This window comes from Hippoglossus stenolepis, chromosome 3, assembly GCF_022539355.2.
Source record: "Hippoglossus stenolepis isolate QCI-W04-F060 chromosome 3, HSTE1.2, whole genome shotgun sequence".
NCBI classification, from domain to species: Eukaryota; Metazoa; Chordata; class Actinopteri; order Pleuronectiformes; family Pleuronectidae; genus Hippoglossus; species Hippoglossus stenolepis.
This window is the reverse complement of record NC_061485.1, coordinates 6,916,355-6,937,870: the sequence shown is the minus strand read 5'-3', so window position 1 is coordinate 6,937,870 and position 21,516 is coordinate 6,916,355. Positions and strand designations below refer to the sequence as shown.

At 39.7% G+C, this 21,516-nt stretch overlaps 1 protein-coding gene across 1 annotated transcript; it reads left to right on the top strand.

Moving 5' to 3' along the window:
* Positions 1-5,445: 5,445 nt before the first annotated feature.
* im:7151449 (complement component receptor 1-like protein) lies at positions 5,446-21,247 on the top strand. The gene is given in 21 exon segments (XM_047339437.1): positions 5,446-5,651; positions 7,023-7,208; positions 7,318-7,417; positions 8,221-8,291; positions 8,732-8,914; positions 10,437-10,622; positions 10,732-10,831; positions 11,636-11,661; positions 11,664-11,705; positions 12,142-12,324; positions 13,851-14,036; positions 14,146-14,245; positions 15,045-15,115; positions 15,556-15,738; positions 17,751-17,801; positions 17,941-18,129; positions 19,087-19,125; positions 19,198-19,236; positions 19,330-19,387; positions 20,405-20,480; positions 20,688-21,247. Coding segments are annotated over 20 exon segments (2,127 nt in total). The 5' UTR covers positions 5,446-5,575; the 3' UTR covers positions 20,463-20,480; positions 20,688-21,247.
* The last annotated feature ends 269 nt before the right edge of the window (positions 21,248-21,516 follow it).

Genomic DNA, 21,516 nt, shown 5'->3' with positions numbered 1-21,516 from the left:
CCCCCGGTCGTTTTACTTTATCCTATCAAGAAAAGACAAATTAAGATATATATATGTATGTGTTTGTCAGTCCTGCAGTGTGATTATGTGCCAGGGTAGCTTGAAGGACAACAGAGTTTAGAGCGATGTGCTGGTTTACTGAGATATTAAGTGTGTTGCTGATTCACAGCCGGTATACAGAGATTCGTAAATTCTGTATTTAAAGATAAACAATTGGTTCTAGACACAGAACTTCACATAAAGATGGACGACACGACTGCTCCTCATAAGTGAAGCCAAAGCGTCTCTAAATTAAAAAGACGATAGCCGATGCATTTCAGTCCGTGTGCTCTGACCTGCGGGGCAACCAACTCGAACGTGATTGGTCAAAGAGACACAGGAACCAGAAGCTTCCGACCCCTCAGGTCTTTTCCCTCGTTCCCACATTCTGCACATTCACATGCAGAATGTGTTTAAAGAGGAAAACAGATGGGACGACGACCAAACCAAAAAGTCAAAGTATTTGGTAAATACATTTTTCTCTGTAGTTCTTATCACACTGATGTTTGTTCAAGTGCAAAGAGTTTGTTTGTTATCAGTTGTTTGATGCTTTAAAGACGAACCTTTCTCCTGCGATCGCTATTGCGCCGACTCCAAATGCCCAAATGTATCCGGAATATCTTAGCTTCACTTTTGGATCATGGGAGGAAATGAAACCTTGTCGTCCCTCTTTATTTACAGCCTGTGGTTCTAAAAGTGGGATCTTTATCGAGCATCTGCTGTAAAAAATGAAATACACTGGCATATTTATGAGATTAAGACGTATTCAGATGAGCTCAGGGAACTAAGTGTCACGCACATGTGTGATAAAGTCAATATCAGTGGCAGTCAAACGGTGGATAATGGTCTGTGATGAAAGTCTGTGATTGTACGAGGGAGTTTTCAGGTTAAGAATCACACGAGGATGCGCTGTGAGCCAATCCGTGGCAGGTTTTCTGTGCAATAGTTCGGTTGCTTGAACGAGTGAATCCAGCCGTGAGTGTTGGGTACAGGCCGTTCACTCTGGTCCAGAATCAGACGACGTCCTCCTCCTCCTCCTCTCCACGTTTACTTTCAATCGTTTTGTATCTCATCTCTGTATCATACTGTGGCCTTGCATCGCCTCATTAGAAAAACAATCCTTGTGGTCTCTTCTACATTCTGTAGGTAGACGGTAGATGTAAATGTTTGTACATTGTACAGCACCTTTATAAATACTCGCTGAGTGCTCTTTCGGGGAGAGAAAAAAAAAAATAGAGGTATATTATATCGCTCCATTATTTTTTTATGTAAAAAAAACCTGAGAAAATATTTAAAAATGGATTGAAAAGGACAGGCTACGAGCTTGACATGGTGTTTCGTTCATGCACTGAAAAATAAAGTTTTGCTGAAAACACACTCTGGATTTCTTGTGTCGAAGATTGAAAACCAAGCCGCTGGTCTCTTTCTGAACTGTGTGCCGCTGCACTCCTCATATTGTTGACAGAATAATCATTTAGGTGTCATGTAGATTAATTTGTTGCACGCTACTGTCCAACACCCGCTGTTACTATGGCAGATTTCCAGTTGTCATGGCAGCCGACTGCTTTTTTCTCTGCAGCACAAAGCGACGGCCTTTTCAATTACGAGAGCTCAGAGGCATCTGATGCTACACGTGCGTCATGTCCATTAAATATCCATATTTCAGAAGCAGACGTGAATCGTGTGTTTAGAACGAGGACGGAAGCTTAAAAAACGCTCGGAGCCTCAGTGATCTATCTCCGGTTTTAAATCTTCAATGCAACTCCAGACACGAGTGGTATAAAATATGATGGTTACATAAGCTGTGTACTTTTTACTGTAGGTTTTACAGTGAGACACACTAGTGAAAACATCACTAGGATTATTTTATATTCAATTTCTGCCCATAGATCCCTTTCACCTAAATCTTACACACTGGACCTTTTAAAGGTTTTTCACATTGAGACATCCGTCTGCAGTGTTTTCCATCAAAGTCGTGCGGGTCACACCTGAGACGTCCCGGCTGACGTCTCCATTGGATCACTGAGCAGCTGCAGCCGACCAGTTAAGGACATCTTAATGGTTGTTCTGGACACTTGATTGAAAGAGGGGTACAATTTAAGTGTGACTGACGGCAGGAGCCTCCATCCCGTTGGTGACTGACCCTGAGATGAAGTGAGACACGCTCAGTCATCCAGAGCTCGATCGGGCGCACACAGAGCCACTGGTAATTGCTAGTGGTGTGATAACTGACTTAACTGCTTTAAAATGGCTGTAATCTTTCAGTATGATGTGTTGTATGTTCTATTTCAGGTGCGAGTGTTAAATGACGTGTGGAACCGTTTGTAGGTTCACTGTCACATAGTGGAGGTAAGAGATATTTAACTTTGACCTTCTCCCTCACACCCACACCTCCCACTACCAGGGACACCTTTGGATTTCAAGTTCCACATCAGTTCCAGTTGTTCTCTCACCTTCTAGATTTTCTTGTGCTGCCTCTTCCTGATGATACTGTCGGCTAATGTTACATATCGTCAGCTAGATGGTGCTGTGGTCGCTGCCTTTGGAACAGCAGGTCAGGTTTTGATGCCAGTCAGGGAAATCCTATGAGCATATTAATAAAAATATTTTTTTAGTTTAATCTCAATGCTTTGTAAACATGTTTGACAAAACAGAATAAAACAAATTACAAAACTTATTCCAGTTTGAAATGTTAATGTTATGAAAAGAAAAAAGACATAAGAAAAGTAAAAAAGAAAGAAAGGGAGGGGGGGGCGTGTGTGTGAGTGTGTATGTGTGTAGTGACATTTAAATAAAATATATTAATATAAAAAACAAAGATATACTGTTTGTATCATTCAGGATGTGGTAGCATTAATATTATTTTCATAATCATACATATTACTGCCCTCATCAGTCATTTTGCATATGGATGCACTTCATGTTTTCCACCACAAGATGTCACTGACCTACAATGAAGTGTTTTGAAGAAGAAGGAGGGGGGGGGCGGATCCATCAATTTATGAGACTTGGATAAATAATAATTATCATCCAGTCAAATAAATGACTTTGGTCGTGTTGAGTATAGTTTCCTGTTTGAGGGGTAGTGTCAGTACAAAGTCAACAGAGGACGCACGGCTGATTCTTGTGAAAACTAGAGATTGTGACAACAGGAAGTAAGAACTCATGAGTCATATCAAGACTTTTGACCTTTGCAGTTTTTAGAAACGTGAGGGAGTAATACCTTCTCCTCATCTCATGGACATATTCCATCGGGTTAGATTCAAAGACATGACTCTCGTGTTAAAACATCCTCGGTATGCGTGACCCCAAAGAAAAGGCATGTGAACAAAGCAGAAACGGACACGTACTGATATTTAGGGTGGAACCTCATTCCCCTCATTATCAGACATGAAGAGAAGCAGATGCATTCTTCCTCAGCCGGTTGCTGAGGAGGGAGTTGTTTCCACAGTTCTCTTGGACAAGGTGCTGGAGAGATAAGATGCACAGGCCTTTAGCCACGACTCTCGGACTGTGATGAATAGTTTGGACAAAATAGCATTAGTTACCTATTAGTTTTTTAAAAGCCTTAAAAGGACACGAGGTGCACCACAATGTTTTTACAGGCCTCACTTTATTGGCTTTACCTCAGTTTTACCTCAGACTTACGTCACTAAAGAATTTAGTGACGTAAGTATTTCGTCACTGCTGGGGTTTCTCTGGAGACTCTGGGTGGAGGACGCAGACGTCTGCTGTAATGAAATAGGGCGGTGGGGCAAACTCCTTGGAATGTTCTGTGTGAGTTGGGTAATGAGGCTCAGCCCCTTTTTGAGAGGGGAAACAAACCATGTATCCATGACAATAACCCAAACCACAGAATGTCAAGTGCGGTGGAAGAGAGGAGAACACTCACTATCACTCACATGGTTCTTGTTGTTTTGTGTGATTGTTTTTCCTTTTTTTTGTTCTTCGTATTCTTCTTCTTATTATTTTTGTTCTTCACTGTCATCGTAGTTGTCTTCTTCTTCTTTTACCTCTGTTTTTCTTCTTCTTCTTTTTTTTAACTTTTTGCAATTCTTGTCATTCTTCTTATTCCTATTCTCATTCTTCTTCTTCGCTGTCACCGTATTCATCTTCACATTCTTCTTCTTCTTATTATTATTTTATTTTTCTTTGTATTATTATTCTTCATTTTCTTATTCTTCTTATTCCTATCCTTGTTCTTTGTCTTTTATTTTTTCTTCTTCCTGTTCTTCTTCTTCTTCATATAATTATATTGATAAGAAGTATTCTTATTTTCTTCTTCTTCTTCTTCTTCTTCTTCTTGTTATTATTGTTGTTGTTGTTGTTAACCAGAGACACATGATGTATTTATTCTGTGAGTCACTATCTTCTGGTGTATAAAAGTGTCTTTATAAGAAGAGAAGAGAAGAGTAGAGAAGATAATAGAAAGCAATGTTATAATGAGGGATTCCCCTTTAGAGGACTCACAGAGCTTAAACCCCTTTTTTCCAGGACACACCCATCACAGTTTTCCACTTTACTGTAGTGAAAATATCTCCTGTTGCAGGAGGTGAAATCTACTGAGCTGCAGAAACCGGTGAACTAACTGACACTGTGTCTGTTAAATACAAGTTTAAACAACACTGACATGTTTTATCTTTATCTTTGACTCTTGATGTCGATGTGTAAAGACAAAAAACTGCGAGTTTTATTCACTGTAAAGTTTGGTTCTGTTCTCTAACACTGCGGTGTCAAGGTGGCTGATGTTTAAAAAGAGAACGTCCTCTGTAGCTTTTTCAAAATAAAACTTGATTATGATGGATGGATGGATGGATGGATATTTATGTATAGCATCTGTGGCAGCCAATTATAAAATATGCTTATTGTTTTTAAGGGTTGCTGGGGGGGTTGCCTGTGTATTGCAGGGCCCCTGTATAAAGCGAAAGTAAAAATAAATAAATATATAATAAAAAATTGAGGCCTGATAATCCAACTCACAGATAAGTTGATGTGTTACTACCCGACCAATTACTTGTATAATATCATATGTTTTATATAGAGAAATGTGAAATAGCGGAAAAAATATGCTGCTTGTAAAGTATTAGTCGACCTGTCTTAAAGGGATAGTTCACCCAAAACTGAAAATTCACTCATTATCTCCTCACCACTATGCTGATGGAGGTGGGGGGGTGAAGTGTTTGAGTCCACAAGACACTTTTGGAGTTTCAGGGGTAAACAGCGTTAGATAAATAGATAGATATCCTATACAGCAGTAACTAGGAGGAAGATCACAGTGGACCATCACTTTAAGGGTGTGGCGTGTGTGTGTGTGTGTGTGTGTGTGTGTGGGTGTGTGTGCTGTTATTGTGAAGAGACTTTCTGACTTCCTGTCTCTCTGACTATTAAAGTGAACCTGACCCGCTGCTTGTCCATTAGAGAAAGTCACTGTCGAGCTGCGGAGCGACTCGCGTCTCTCACACCTCCGATTAAGAAGAACTAGAGCCGAAGGGACTTGAATCACTGTTTTATTTTCTGTCTCCCTCCGCAGCCGCACATGGACTTCTTGCTGGACACCTGCGGACGGCGGAGGTGTCTGCTGGTGATGCAGCTGTTTGTGTTGAAGGCAGCAGGTCAGTGAAACATCTGGAGCAGTGAGATAATCTTTATCAAGCAACCAGGTCACATGTTTAAAACTCATCCTGCTGCTTGTGTCGACTATACGCAGAGAATACAAACTTGTACTTCAATTAATAGTAACTTCACTTCAAAATGTACACATGTGTAGTATTTTAATGATCTGCAAATATTTCACTACTTCATGGGTACCCCATCTTTGTAATAGCACAGACAGGTTGCAGATATGTAGATATTATCGGCTACTGTAAGTCATAATTACTCTATGAGTCAGGGCCATTATTCTTAAATTTGATAATGAATTATTTTACATTTAAGTTGATTTAAGTAGCTTTTTGGGGGGAATATTTTTCTGACGTGAGCTGAAAGATAGTGAGATGAGATAATATTTAAGCCACAAAATACAGTTCTCCTTATATTTTTAGGAATGTGTCTTTAAAATGATCTAATGTTTAAAAAAGAAGGATGTTGCAGCTTACATTTCTAAGTAATTATAGTAATGTGTATTAAATGTATTAAATGTAATATTTTAGATTTCACATAAGGGAAGCTCTGTAATCTTTCCTTACTGTTTTCCACGCCAGCCTTCAAAAAGGTTTATAAATTGTAATGTCTTCATGATCAGTCACTTCAATAATTCGACAATTAGGGAGCCATGTTTGAAACCTCCTAGCAATCAAACTGCATTAGAACATAATTTAAAACATTTATGAAATGACTCTAACATTTATAACTCCAGACATAACGTCCTCGTTTGAAAGATTCACACATTTATAACTGGAAATCAAAGGGTTATTCTTACGAGCTTATAACCATAACAATGATTTATCATAACTACACTATTAATTGAAAGCTGAGGAACAGTTTATAAAGGGGGGATTATTATAAATGTTCATTCTGCTAAAGACAGGGTTTGGTTTTAAATTACATTTTTTATTATGCATATGGTTTTGTTTGTATTATTTTAAATCATTTTAACTCAGGCACCTAGGTGTGCTTTATAATTATGGCCCTTGTCTTTAAAACAGCTGCTTTTAAATGTTTGCATGTGCACACAGGGCCCTGAGATACACAAGTTTGTTCCACTTTGTGTTTTACAGATGCGGCTGGAATGACCTAATTAAACTTGAAACTTGAGAACTAGAAACTTCTTTTCATTTTCAAAGTAGTTATTCACAAAATCAAACACAGGGAAATCAGATTTTCAGGTCATTGTTCTCACATGGATTGTGCATCACCTCAAAAGGATCATTTATTTATGAACTTATTTCATGATCATCATGTTTTCTGTTTGATTAACCGAAGGTGGATCGTCATGCCTGATTTTTAAATATTGTCAATCTCTCTTTTCTCGAATTTCCCTCCAGCCTACTGTCCCAAACCTCAGCTAGGTTCACATATAGTTTTGACAAATGAGGCACTTCTCATGAATGAGTTCCCAGAAGGCTCGGATGCCACTGTGGAGTGTGCTCACGGATTCGTTAATGAAAGTGGCTCCGGGGTCATGAGCTGCACTGGTGGGAAATGGACTGAACCAGATCTCAGGTGTAAAAGTGAGTCCCGTCTTTAACCTTATTTATAACTTCATTTACAAACAAAGCAGCTCTGTTCTGTTGTCGTGTGGCTAATGACATTAGTAATATTTGTGTTATTATCTTACAGAGAAGGACTGCGGTCCCCCCATACCTCAGCCTCACATGACTTTCAACCTCAGTGATGGAACTCTGTTTGGAGCAAAAATAGTAGTCAGTTGTGATAAAGGGTGAGTAGAACTGTGAGAGGTATTTAGTGTCTTGCTTGCATGTGATATTAAATCATCATATATTAAATGTAAAGGTGTCAAACAGACAGCTTCTCCAGTGACAACACAGAGGAGTCAGCTGTTTTAAGACATGAACTTTTTCATATATGAAGGACACAGCAGGAGATTATCTGGGTCAGACAAGATAAATTCAGACTTGGCGTGAGTGTAAAAAAACGACACTGTTAGTGGTCCAAAGAAACCAGAACCATCACCAGCTCCTCTTTTTCACCCAGTTCCTTGTCCGTCATCAACACGCCTCAACTTCACGCTCTCTGTGAGTTTTCCTGCTGTATTCTCACACGTATACGTGTTGCGGACATTTCACAAGGGTGTTGGCAGAAAAGCGTCTGGAAAAACTGACTCCCGACGTTTGCGCTCTCACATACAACCCCTCCGGAAAATGTCCGGAGTTCAGAGCGTGCCTGAAAGCAGCGTCAGTAGATTGTCATGTTCCAGGAGTTGTCTATCTCCTACCGCTGCTGGCAAACAGACACATGAAGTCGAGCTGGATTCTCTAAAGAAATGAAAAAAAGCCCTGAAAGACAAATAGAGGCTTTGCCAGAAAGTCTTACTTCATAGTTTCTCTGATTAGAAACTTGGCTCTCAGAGGGTTGTTGATATATACGGTACTTGACTGAACACTGAAGGAATTTAGTGTCAGACTTGGAATTACCTTTCAGTTGTATAAGAAAATCATGGCTCTACAGTATCAACTCCTCATCAAATAAACAGGTCCCTTCTTTTCCTTGGTCTGTCCTCAGATTCGAGATCAGTGGATCGAGCTACAAAACGTGCTACGCTGGAGGCTGGACGGGAAGGTCCAAGTGTGAAAGTAAGTGTCTTGTTTTTTAAACAATAAATAAGACATGCGATATTTGGACAAGCTGGAAATTCTTGAAAAGTATTCAGTACAAATATTGAATATTTATAAAAATCCGTATTGGAGCCAAATGGTAAACAGTTAGCTACGGATCTGGGCCAGACAGAAGTGGCCCTGGTGTAGGATCTTTTAAACAGGCTTGGGCCGGTGTCCTTTGGCACAACGGGCCAATACTGGTGCAGATCCGATTCCTTTTATCTGGCCCAGTTCCAGACTGGTTAAATTGTCACCCAGTCAGGAGCTGGTCCAGACCTGGGCCAGGACACCTGCCCAAGCCCTGGGCAAGAACTCCCTGGTAGAACACTTTGTGCTTTTGAGCACAGTTTATATGACAACCCATGTTAATTATAAGTTTCTTTCTCTATTGTGATATGAATGTGTTTATTTCTCAGTGGTAATGTGTGAGCAACCTGCTGAAGTGGCCAATGGCAGAAGCCTGTGGGATTCTCAAGACGAACCCAAATATGGAGAAATCATAGAGTTTGCCTGTAATGAAGGATTCACCCTCGTTGGTAGCAAGAGCATCATGTGCAGTGATTATGGTGAATACCATCCTGGGCCTCCTGAATGCAAAGGTAAGTCTTAACTGCTTTCATGTGTTTATTAATCCAAAGATTACAGTTTGTCCTGTGTACTGTAGAGTGAAGGTCTTTGATGATGTGGTTTTGCATGTTTTAACACTTAACTAATAAACACTGCCGACCATTTTCACATGACTGATTTCTATTAATTTCACTGCATGACAATCACTTGACATGAGACAGGAACTAGCTCATTGAACAGGTGTCACCATCATTTTTTATCACCATGAGGGAATTTGTGTCTATTATAACACGATACCTAACACGCATGGCACCAAACTGGAAGATTACAGATATCTCAGGTTGAACGAGAGGAGCCATGCATGTAGTGGTGTTCATGTTGAGACAAAACAAAGATGGGTCGTCCCCTCACTGAACTGAAACACAACCAACGGTGGATATTACCCATGATTCCCCTGGCTTCCTGAACCAGAAAAGCTGCGGCAATAACAAATCCAACAAACTGTGTTTAGAATTGGCTGAATATTGGAGATTTACTCTGGTTTTAAGAACTTCTAAGTCTTATTGAATGACCTACAGTTCGGCTTTACTCTTGAACTTGCTCAACCATGATTCTGACAATTGAAGCTGCGACTTCCAGTCAGTCATTTACTTCTCACAGGAGATCGTACCCACTCACCAAAGTTGCACAGAGTAGGACCGGACGTTTAGGGTGAGGAGTGGGAATGAAAGAGGAAAGATTATCTCTATTCCAAGTCAGTGAGCCATCAAACTTCTTTAGAAGCTGCTATTTTAAATGTGCATAGCGTTGATTCAGTGTTGACACATGCTGGAGAGGCCTTGGAGAATAGTTTTAGATAAAGATGCTTTATGTTTATGGTTAGGAGTTGACATCCTGTCTCTGCTTGGAGATAAGACGAGCTCTCACCAAGATAATGACGACCATAACATGACTTACTGCATATAGACTCCTTGTCTGTTTCCTCCCTTATGGTATAATACTGAGATATTTTTACTGTACATCAATCTTTTTGGTGCAGCTAAACAAAGACGACTTTGTACTACCTAACATGGGTATCAGCAGAAAGTATGTGTGAAAGAAACAAGTTACATGTCAATCAACTCTTGTAAATGCCCCAATATACCACACAATGATAGTGTATGTTAATTTACACACAGAAAAAAAACCCACAAGATATAAAGACTGTGAAATGTTCACTGATGAATAATATGATAATAATTCCAAGGATGTTTCAGGGATCTGCAGGTTTCGTGCTGCAGAGAAACTTTCATGTACTTACTGCTTGATTTGCACTAAATAGGCTGAAACATGTCAAACCACAGATATGGTCTTTTTAACAACTTTCCAATCTCTATAGAGAAATCAGATTTTCAGGTCATTGTTCTCACATGGATTGTGCATCACCTCAAAAGGATCATTTATTTATGAACTTATTTCATGATCATCATGTTTTCTGTTTGATTAACCGAAGGTGGATCGTCATGCCTGATTTTTAAATATTGTCAATCTCTCTTTTCTCGAATTTCCCTCCAGCCTACTGTCCCAAACCTCAGCTAGGTTCACATATAGTTTTGACAAATGAGGCACTTCTCATGAATGAGTTCCCAGAAGGCTCGGATGCCACTGTGGAGTGTGCTCACGGATTCGTTAATGAAAGTGGCTCCGGGGTCATGAGCTGCACTGGTGGGAAATGGACTGAACCAGATCTCAGGTGTAAAAGTGAGTCCCGTCTTTAACCTTATTTATAACTTCATTTACAAACAAAGCAGCTCTGTTCTGTTGTCGTGTGGCTAATGACATTAGTAATATTTGTGTTATTATCTTACAGAGAAGGACTGCGGTCCCCCCATACCTCAGCCTCACATGACTTTCAACCTCAGTGATGGAACTCTGTTTGGAGCTCAAATAGTAGTCAGTTGTGATAAAGGGTGAGTTGAACTGTGAGAGGTATTTAGTGTCTTGCTTGCATGTGATATTAAATCATCATATATTAAATGTAAAGGTGTCAAACAGACAGCTTCTCCAGTGACAACACAGAGGAGTCAGCTGTTTTAAGACATGAACTTTTTCATATATGAAGGACACAGCAGGAGATTATCTGGGTCAGACAAGATAAATTCAGACTTGGCGTGAGTGTAAAAAAACGACACTGTTAGTGGTCCAAAGAAACCAGAACCATCACCGGCTCCTCTTTTTCACCCAGTTCCTTGTCCGTCATCAACACGCCTCAACTTCACGCTCTCTGTGAGTTTTCCTGCTGTATTCTCACACGTATACGTGTTGCGGACATTTCACAAGGGTGTTGGCAGAAAAGCGTCTGGAAAAACTGACTCCCGACGTTTGCGCTCTCACATACTACCCCTCCGGAAAATGTCCGGAGTTCAGAGCGTGCCTGAAAGCAGCGTCAGTAGATTGTCATGTTCCAGGAGTTGTCTATCTCCTACCGCTGCTGGCAAACAGACACATGAAGTCGAGCTGGATTCTCTAAAGAAATGAAAAAAAGCCCTGAAAGACAAATAGAGGCTTTGCCAGAAAGTCTTACGTCATAGTTTCTCTGATTAGAAACTTGGCTCTCAGAGGGTTGTTGATATATACGGTACTTGACTGAACACTGAAGGAATTTAGTGTCAGACTTGGAATTACCTTTCAGTTGTATAAGAAAATCATGGCTCTACAGTATCAACTCCTCATCAAATAAACAGGTCCGCTTCTTTTCCTTGGTCTGTCCTCAGATTCGAGATCAGTGGATCGAGCTACAAAGCTGCTACGCTGGAGGCTGGGCGGGAAGGGCCAAGTGTGAAAGTAAGTGTCTTGTTTTTAAACAATAAATAAGACATGCGATATTTGGACAAGCTGGAAATTCTTGAAAAGTATTCAGTACAAATATTGAATATTTATAAAAATCCGTATTGGAGCCAAATGGTAAACAGTTAGCTACGGATCTGGGCCAGACAGAAGTGGCCCTGGTGTAGGATCTTTTAAACAGGCTTGGGCCTGTCTCTGGCACAACGGGCCAATACTGGTGCAGATCCGATTCCTTTTATCTGGCCCAGTTCCAGACTGGTTAAATTGTCACCCAGTCAGGAGCTGGTCCAGACCTGGGCCAGGACACCTGCCCAAGCCCTGGGCAAGAACTCCCTGGTAGAACACTTTGTGCTTTTGAGCACAGTTTATATGACAACCCATGTTAATTATAAGTTTCTTTCTCTATTGTGATATGAATGTGTTTATTTCTCAGTGGTAATGTGTGAGCAACCTGCTGAAGTGGCCAATGGCAGAAGCCTGTGGGATTCTCAAGACGAACCCAAATATGGAGAAATCATAGAGTTTGCCTGTAATGAAGGATTCACCCTCGTTGGTAGCAAGAGCATCATGTGCAGTGATTATGGTGAATACCATCCTGGGCCTCCTGAATGCAAAGGTAAGTCTTAACTGCTTTCATGTGTTTATTAATCCAAAGATTACAGTTTGTCCTGTGTACTGTAGAGTGAAGGTCTTTGATGATGTGGTTTTGCATGTTTTAACACTTAACTAATAAACACTGCCGACCATTTTCACATGACTGATTTCTATTAATTTCACTGCATGACAATCACTTGACATGAGACAGGAACTAGCTCATTGAACAGGTGTCACCATCATTTTTTATCACCATGAGGGAATTTGTGTCTATTATAACACGATACCTAACACGCAACCGGCACCAAACTGGAAGATTACAGATATCTCAGGTTGAACGAGAGGAGCCATGCATGTAGTGGTGTTCATGTTGAGACAAAACAAAGATGGGTCGTCCCCCTCACTGAACTGAAACACAACCGAACGGTGGATATTACCCATGATTCCTGGCTTCCTGAACCAGAAAAGCTGCGTCAATAACAAATCCAACAAACTGTGTTTAGAATTGGCTGAATATTGGAGATTTACTCTGGTTTTAAGAACTTCTAAGTCTTATTGAATGATCTACAGTTCGGCTTTACTCTTGAACTTGCTCAACCATGATTCTGACAATTGAAGCTGCGACTTCCAGTCAGTCATTTACTTCTCACAGGAGATCGTACCCACTCACCAAAGTTGCACAGAGTAGGACCGGACGTTTAGGGTGAGGAGTGGGAATGAAAGAGGAAAGATTATCTCTATTCCAAGTCAGTGAGCCATCAAACTCCTTTAGAAGCTGCTATTTTAAATGTGCATAGCGTTGATTCAGTGTTGACACATGCTGGAGAGGCCTTGGAGAATAGTTTTAGATAAAGATGCTTTATGTTTATGGTTAGGAGTTGACATCCTGTCTCTGCTTGGAGATAAGACGAGCTCTCACCAAGATAATGACGACCATAACATGACTTACTGCATATAGACTCCTTGTCTGTTTCCTCCCTTATGGTATAATACTGAGATATTTTTACTGTACATCAATCTTTTTGGTGCAGCTAAACAAAGACGACTTTGTACTACCTAACATGGGTATCAGCAGAAAGTATGTGTGAAAGAAACAAGTTACATGTCAATCAACTCTTGTAAATGCCCCAATATACCACACAATGATAGTGTATGTTAATTTACACACAGAAAAAAAACCCACAAGATATAAAGACTGTGAAATGTTCACTGATGAATAATATGATAATAATTCCAAGGATGTTTCAGGGATCTGCAGGTTTCGTGCTGCAGAGAAACTTTCATGTACTTACTGCTTGATTTGCACTAAATAGGCTGAAACATGTCAAACCACAGATATGGTCTTTTTAACAACTTTCCAATCTCTATAGAGGGAAATCAGATTTTCAGGTCATTGTTCTCACATGGATTGTGCATCACCTCAAAAGGATCATTTATTTATGAACTTATTTCATGATCATCATGTTTTCTGTTTGATTAACCGAAGGTGGATCGTCATGCCTGATTTTTAAATATTGTCAATCTCTCTTTTCTCGAATTTCCCTCCAGCCCTCTGTCCCAAACCTCAGGTAGGTTCACATATAGTTTTGACAAATGAGGCACTTCTCATGAATGAGTTCCCAGAAGGCTCGGATGCCACTGTGGAGTGTGCTCACGGATTCGTTTATGAAAGTGGCTCCGGGGTCATGAGCTGCACTGGTGGGAAATGGACTGAACCAGATCTCAGGTGTAAAAGTGAGTCCCGTCTTTAACCTTATTTATAACTTCATTTACAAACAAAGCAGCTCTGTTCTGTTGTCGTGTGGCTAATGACATTAGTAATATTTGTGTTATTATCTTACAGAGAAGGACTGCGGTCCCCCCATACCTCAGCCTCACATGACTTTCAACCTCAGTGATGGAACTCTGTTTGGAGCTCAAATAGTAGTCAGTTGTGATAAAGGGTGAGTTGAACTGTGAGAGGTATTTAGTGTCTTGCTTGCATGTGATATTAAATCATCATATATTAAATGTAAAGGTGTCAAACAGACAGCTTCTCCAGTGACAACACAGAGGAGTCAGCTGTTTTAAGACATGAACTTTTTCATATATGAAGGACACAGCAGGAGATTATCTGGGTCAGACAAGATAAATTCAGACTTGGCGTGAGTGTAAAAAAACGACACTGTTAGTGGTCCAAAGAAACCAGAACCATCACCGGCTCCTCTTTTTCACCCAGTTCCTTGTCCGTCATCAACACGCCTCAACTTCACGCTCTCTGTGAGTTTTCCTGCTGTATTCTCACGTGCTCATTGCGGACATTTCACAAGAGTGTTGGCAGAAAAGTCTGGAAAAACTGACTCCCGACGTTTGCGCTCTCACATACTACCCCTCCGGAAAATGTCCGGAGTTCAGAGCGTGCCTGAAAGCAGCGTCAGTAGATTGTCATGTTCCAGGAGTTGTCTATCTCCTACCGCTGCTGGCAAACAGACACATGAAGTCGAGCTGGATTCTCTAAAGAAATGAAAAAAAGCCCTGAAAGACAAATAGAGGCTTTGCCAGAAAGTCTTACGTCATAGTTTCTCTGATTAGAAACTTGGCTCTCAGAGGGTTGTTGATATATACGGTACTTGACTGAACACTGAAGGAATTTAGTGTCAGACTTGGAATTACCTTTCAGTTGTATAAGAAAATCATGGCTCTACAGTATCAACTCCTCATCAAATAAACAGGTCCGCTTCTTTTTCCTTGGTCTGTCCTCAGATTCGAGATCAGTGGATCGAGCTACAAAACGTGCTACGCTGGAGGCTGGACGGGAAGGGCCAAGTGTGAAAGTAAGTGTCTTGTTTTTTAAACAATAAATAAGACATGCGATATTTGGACAAGCTGGAAATTCTTGAAAAGTATTCAGTACAAATATTGAATATTTATAAAAATCCGTATTGGAGCCAAATGGTAAACAGTTAGCTACGGATCTGGGCCAGACAGAAGTGGCCCTGGTGTAGGATCTTTTAAACAGGCTTGGGCCGGTGTCCTTTGGCACAACGGGCCAATACTGGTGCAGATCCGATTCCTTTTATCTGGCCCAGTTCCAGACTGGTTAAATTGTCACCCAGTCAGGAGCTGGTCCAGACCTGGGCCAGGACACCTGCCCAAGCCCTGGGCAAGAACTCCCTGGTAGAACACTTTGTGCTTTTGAGCACAGTTTATATGACAACCCATGTTAATTATAAGTTTCTTTCTCTATTGTGATATGAATGTGTTTATTTCTCAGTGGTAATGTGTGAGCAACCTGCTGAAGTGGCCAATGGCAGAAGCCTGTGGGATTCTCAAGACGAACCCAAATATGGAGAAATCATAGAGTTTGCCTGTAATGAAGGATTCACCCTCGTTGGTAGCAAGAGCATCATGTGCAGTGATTATGGTGAATACCATCCTGGGCCTCCTGAATGCAAAGGTAAGTCTTAACTGCTTTCATGTGTTTATTAATCCAAAGATTACAGTTTGTCCTGTGTACTGTAGAGTGAAGGTCTTTGATGATGTGGTTTTGCATGTTTTAACACTTAACTAATAAACACTGCCGACCATTTTCACATGACTGATTTCTATTAATTTCACTGCATGACAATCACTTGACATGAGACAGGAACTAGCTCATTGAACAGGTGTCACCATCATTTTTTATCACCATGAGGGAATTTGTGTCTATTATAACACGATACCTAACACGCAACCGGCACCAAACTGGAAGATTACAGATATCTCAGGTTGAACGAGAGGAGCCATGCATGTAGTGGTGTTCATGTTGAGACAAAACAAAGATGGGTCGTCCCCCTCACTGAACTGAAACACAACAGACGGTGGATATTACCCATGATTCCTGGCTTCCTGAACCAGAAAAGCTGCGTCAATAACAAATCCAACAAACTGTGTTTAGAATTGGCTGAATATTGGAGATTTACTCTGGTTTTAAGAACTTCTAAGTCTTATTGAATGATCTACAGTTCGGCTTTACTCTTGAACTTGCTCAACCATGATTCTGACAATTGAAGCTGCGACTTCCGTAGTCATTTACTTCTCACAGGAGATCGTACCCACTCACCAAAGTTGCACAGAGTAGGACCGGACGTTTAGGGTGAGGAGTGGGAATGAAAGAGGAAAGATTATCTCTATTCCAAGTCAGTGAGCCATCAAACCTCTTTAGAAGCTGCTATTTTAAACGTGCATAGCGTTGATTCAGTGTTGACACATGGTGGAGAGGCCTTGGAGAATAGTTTTAGATAAAGATGCTTTATGTTTATGGTTAGGAGTTGACATCCTGTCTCTGCTTGGAGATAAGACGAGCTCTCACCAAGATAATGACGACCATAACATGACTTACTGCATATAGACTCCTTGTCTGTTTCCTCCCTTATGGTATAATACTGAGATATTTTTTACTGTACATCAATCTTTTTGGTGCAGCTGAACAAGGACGACTTTGTACTACCTAACATGGGTATCAGGAGAAAGTATGTGTGAAAGAAACAAGTTACATGTCAATCAACTCTTGTAAATGCCCCAATATACCACACAATGATAGTGTATGTTAATTTACACACAGAAAAAAACCCCACAAGATATAAAGACTGTGAAATGTTCACTGATGAATAATATGATAACAATTCCAAGGATGTTTCAGGGATCTGCAGGTTTCGTGCTGCAGAGAAACTTTCATGTACTTACTGCTTGATTTGCACTAAATAGGCTGAAACATGTCAAACCACAGATATGGTCTTTTTAACAACTTTCCAATCTCTATAGAAGCGAACTAAGACTTGCAACATCAGCCTTATCTACCAACTTTACAGTGCAGCTTTGGAGTGTCTAAAAGTTTCAAGCAGCTTGTTTTTATCTGTAATATATTGCTTGTAATTAAAAGTGCACACTCGTCTTTGAACACCACCACTTATCCCCTCTGTGAACTCTTCTATGAAGCAATACCACATATTTACACAAGCTATCTTTTCACCTGTCATGCATCTGCTCTCCCCAAAGGCTTGGGCTGTTCATAAAGATGGACGACGTGACAGTTCCCCAAAAGTGAAGCCAAAGCTTTGGTTGGCTGGAGTGTAGTTCATGAACCCTGCCTCCTCCATGTTAGCGGATAGGACATGGACCGAAACTAAATGGTCAAAGTACATGTGAAAAATACTTTAGGTGGTTCTTATCACATGGATGTATCTTCAATTGCAAATTTTCCGGTGCGTTTGGTTTTAATTCATAATTTGACATTGGAAACTGACTCATGATTGGTCGAGCGTGTGTATTTGTATGCAGTACAATGTGTTGCCAGGTACAGATATTTGGCCCATTCTGCATGTAAAATGAAATGCGTTGCCCATGCATGCTCCACCAGCAGCTTCATAAATGATGATATATGACACTTATTGTAAACTCTGATAAATTCAGCAGACTTCTCGTTCACAGGTGCGACAACAGAAGATAGAATAGCACCAAGACCTGCGCCTACAGCACAAGGTAGAGAAATGTTTTACTAACTGAGGATCATTCAAACTGATAATCATTTCTATGTTAAACACTCTAAACGCTCACTTTAATCCCCCTTTACTATGACAAATAAAGTTCACTAAGCAGACTTTTCTCCATCTCACGTCAGGGTTCACTTCTACAGATTCATCGACAATATCCACAGCTCACAGAGATAAAACTATAACAACCAGTGCAACAGCAACAGTCTCACCTGCAGGACAAGGTACAGGAACATATCTCCAAACAAGCCACACTGTGACAGAGGAGGAGGAAGCTTCTACAACCAGAGTTTCATCAACAATGTCGTCATTTAGAGGTAGAGACAGAGTTTGAATCTACTTTTTTAGGTCAATTTGTTATTTCTCTTGCATTACAACCTGGCTGGAATGCAAGATATTATATTATATTATATTATATTATATTAAACAGTATGATATGTTTAATGTAACATACAAACTTAGTGAGTCACATTTACGAGCAGACTGAAAATTAATATCAGTGAAAACTGCTGACTCAACATCAGACAGACACTTATTCACTCCACTTTTTAAGACATGTCCATAATTAATTGAATTAATTAATGTCATGACTCTAAAAATAATGATTTGCTAATTCGGGAATTGTGCCTATTTGTGTTCTGGCAGAAGTGTAATAGTAAAAGTAGCTGCAGTGGAACAGCAGGTTAAATGTCAGACTATTTCCTGCCCCCTCGCAGTTGCCAGATGACCAGCGGAGACATGAAATGGCTCAATGTGTTTTTATACTTGGATTTTTGCTAAGTTTAGAGATGAGACATACGGAAATTGGTGAGTTCCTGGCAGAGACCTTTTTGTCAGGCTAGCTGTTTCCCTCTGTTTCCAGTCTTTATGCTAAGCTAAGCTACCCGTCTGCTGGCCGTAGTTTTGCGTCATTTATCTTCCACCAGGAAGCGAACAAGCATAATTCCCAAACATGTCAAACTATTCCCCTAACACTCTAATTTATGTCTTGTGATTTTTATTGATATTTGATTTATCTGAGATTATAAGACCTTCCTCAGTCCTTCACCCATTTGATATTTTAATATATTTTTCCTCATTGATCCAACACAGACAAACTGAGATAAATGGGTTGCAACACAGATTATAAATACAAAAATAATTCAAATATGTTGTATATTACTTATAAATTTAGTCCTTCTTGTGTGTTATTGATGTGTTTGATGTAACTTGAAACTGTTGTTTATGGCACTTTAAATATTGTTCATAGTAATAATATGATTTTATATTTGCAGACAAAGACGACGGGGGTGTGAATACTTACACAGATACTGGTAAGTTATTGAGTTCCGGTCGTACAAAGATGTGGGTGATAATCTGCGTCTAACTATGATTGTGTCTTTCAGGATATATGTATGTAGTCTCTGTCGTATGCGTTTCACTAGGTAATGTATTATTTTTCTGGTTGGAATTCACATTTTAACTAAATATTGCACTTGAAATACAATATACATTAAATATTTTTCTTTTCTCAACAGTTGTAGCTATACTGACACTTGTATACTGTGTATACAAGTTTCTTCAGAGCAGAAAAGGGTGAGATTTAATCATTTATTCTTACCTCCTTCATGCATGGGTCACACTATTTTCTATTTATCCTTCTGTTTGTTTTTTTCTGCTCCTTTCGTCTTTTGATATTTTGCATACAGTTCAATATGAGCACGTATTTCTCTGAGCAAACTTGCAGTGAATTAACACAAGGTAACTCTGCAGCAGGTTCAGCTGTTTCCAGTTTCCCACAGCTTTTTAGCTTTTGACCCCTGAAAGGAAATCTAGATGTCTGTGTTTCCGGACTTGTTCTGAGGGAACGAGGGAAGTCAACAGGAAATCCTTTAATACATAATAACCAGCTGTGACGTAGAAACTCGTGTCAGCACAGTTATTTCCTCCAGGTTGGAATCATTGGGAAGGAATGTCTTTGATAATCAAGTTAAAGAAATATAGATTAAAGTATTTATAGTCAATATTAATAGTCAGAACCAGTGGTGGAGGAGGTACTCAAACAAATGCATAAACTAAAATATATAACATATGTTGTGGAGTAAAAGTGAGACATACGAGAAAATGAAACTGCGTGAATACAGATACATGAAAAATGTACCTAAGCACAGTAATGACATACATGTACATTGTTACATTCCAACACTCGTCATATTGACAATGTAGAAATTGGCATTTATGTGAAAACCTTTTGTTTGACTTCCATGTGACCTGCTTTTGACAGAAACTGTGCAGAGACCAACAGACTTTTAACAGTAAAATAACAGCTCGATATTCCATATTTCTAAACCAGATCAACTTTCCCTTAAACATTAATCGTGTCTTTCTTTACTTATACACTCATATGCAAGCTTCTCACCTTATTAAACCAAGGTTAAACTAAATTTGAAGAATAAGTATGCTCTCGAAGTTGCAGTGACTAACACTAACACAGTGGGACACTAATCAAGAATGCAATTAAAAATAAAATACATTTTAACTATTGACATTTTAACATAAAAATTAATTCAATCAACAATTCTGACTCAAATTCCTTATTTGGTGACACCATAGCTCATATGACACCAGAGAAGACCTGAAGCCGGAGTTATTACAGTTCCAAAATCTTTAGATTGCCCTTCTCACTCAGGTACCTGTCAAAAATACCTTTTAAACATTGTTTACGTGTTGATTTTCTGTTTTAAAAGTGTTAAAATGGGAACGTTAATAATTATAATTAAAAGTGAAGCGATAAAAAGCATGAATTATGATCCATTTTCCTTTATTTTTTTCTGCTCCACTATGTGAATGAAGCTCAAACCACAAATGTTTTCTCTTCATGTCTTGTCAACACCAGCTCCTTCAATGGAACCGTTCCTATCTGTTAAAGAACATCTGTGACCTGGGGGACGGACGTGCCAGCGGACTGCGCCTCTCTCTGAGTCGAAGGGAAAACTGTTCATAGTATTGCACTTCAGAGGACAGAAGATCAGCTCTGCCCTCTGCTTTTTTAAATGATGTATATTTTCTATTTCCACATTAATTTAACAAAAAAAATTTAAATATTTTTGCCACTACTATTTTGTACCTTATTTATGTAAAAAAAACTGGAGTAAACTTTTCCTTTGTATTTAAAAATATATATTTTGGTTTGGATTTTTTTGTGGACGTTTGAGTCCGTGGGTTTCTGTTATTAATGTGTTGCTTTGTCAGAGCAGAGCCTTGAAAAAGGTGATTCAAGAGGCGCACAATGTGGTTTATTCAATTTGTCGATCGCAGGGGCGACCGATAAAGATACAATCTGCGGCATTCTTCGCCTCCTGACTTTCTTTCCATCATTGTCCATTGTTCTGTGGTTCTTTTACCGAGCCGTGCTAAAATAATGGGAAACCTTGTTTCATGAGAAAGTGAAACAGATACCACTGAGCCCTGGAGCTACACTGACCTCCGTACAATATTAACTGAGGAGGAGAGTGATCCCAACGTTTCTGACCTTGAATGTGGAATTAAACTAATCGAGCCGTTGAAGTAGAATCAAGTAAAAGTTCGTAAAACCATTCATCTGATATTTGAAGGCTGTTTCTTTTCATGCAAACGTTGAGCAGATCAGAAATATTTTACAAAACTGTTCTGCAACGTATTATACGAAGTGGGTGAGAGACTCTATTGGGGAAAAAAAGAAGCTT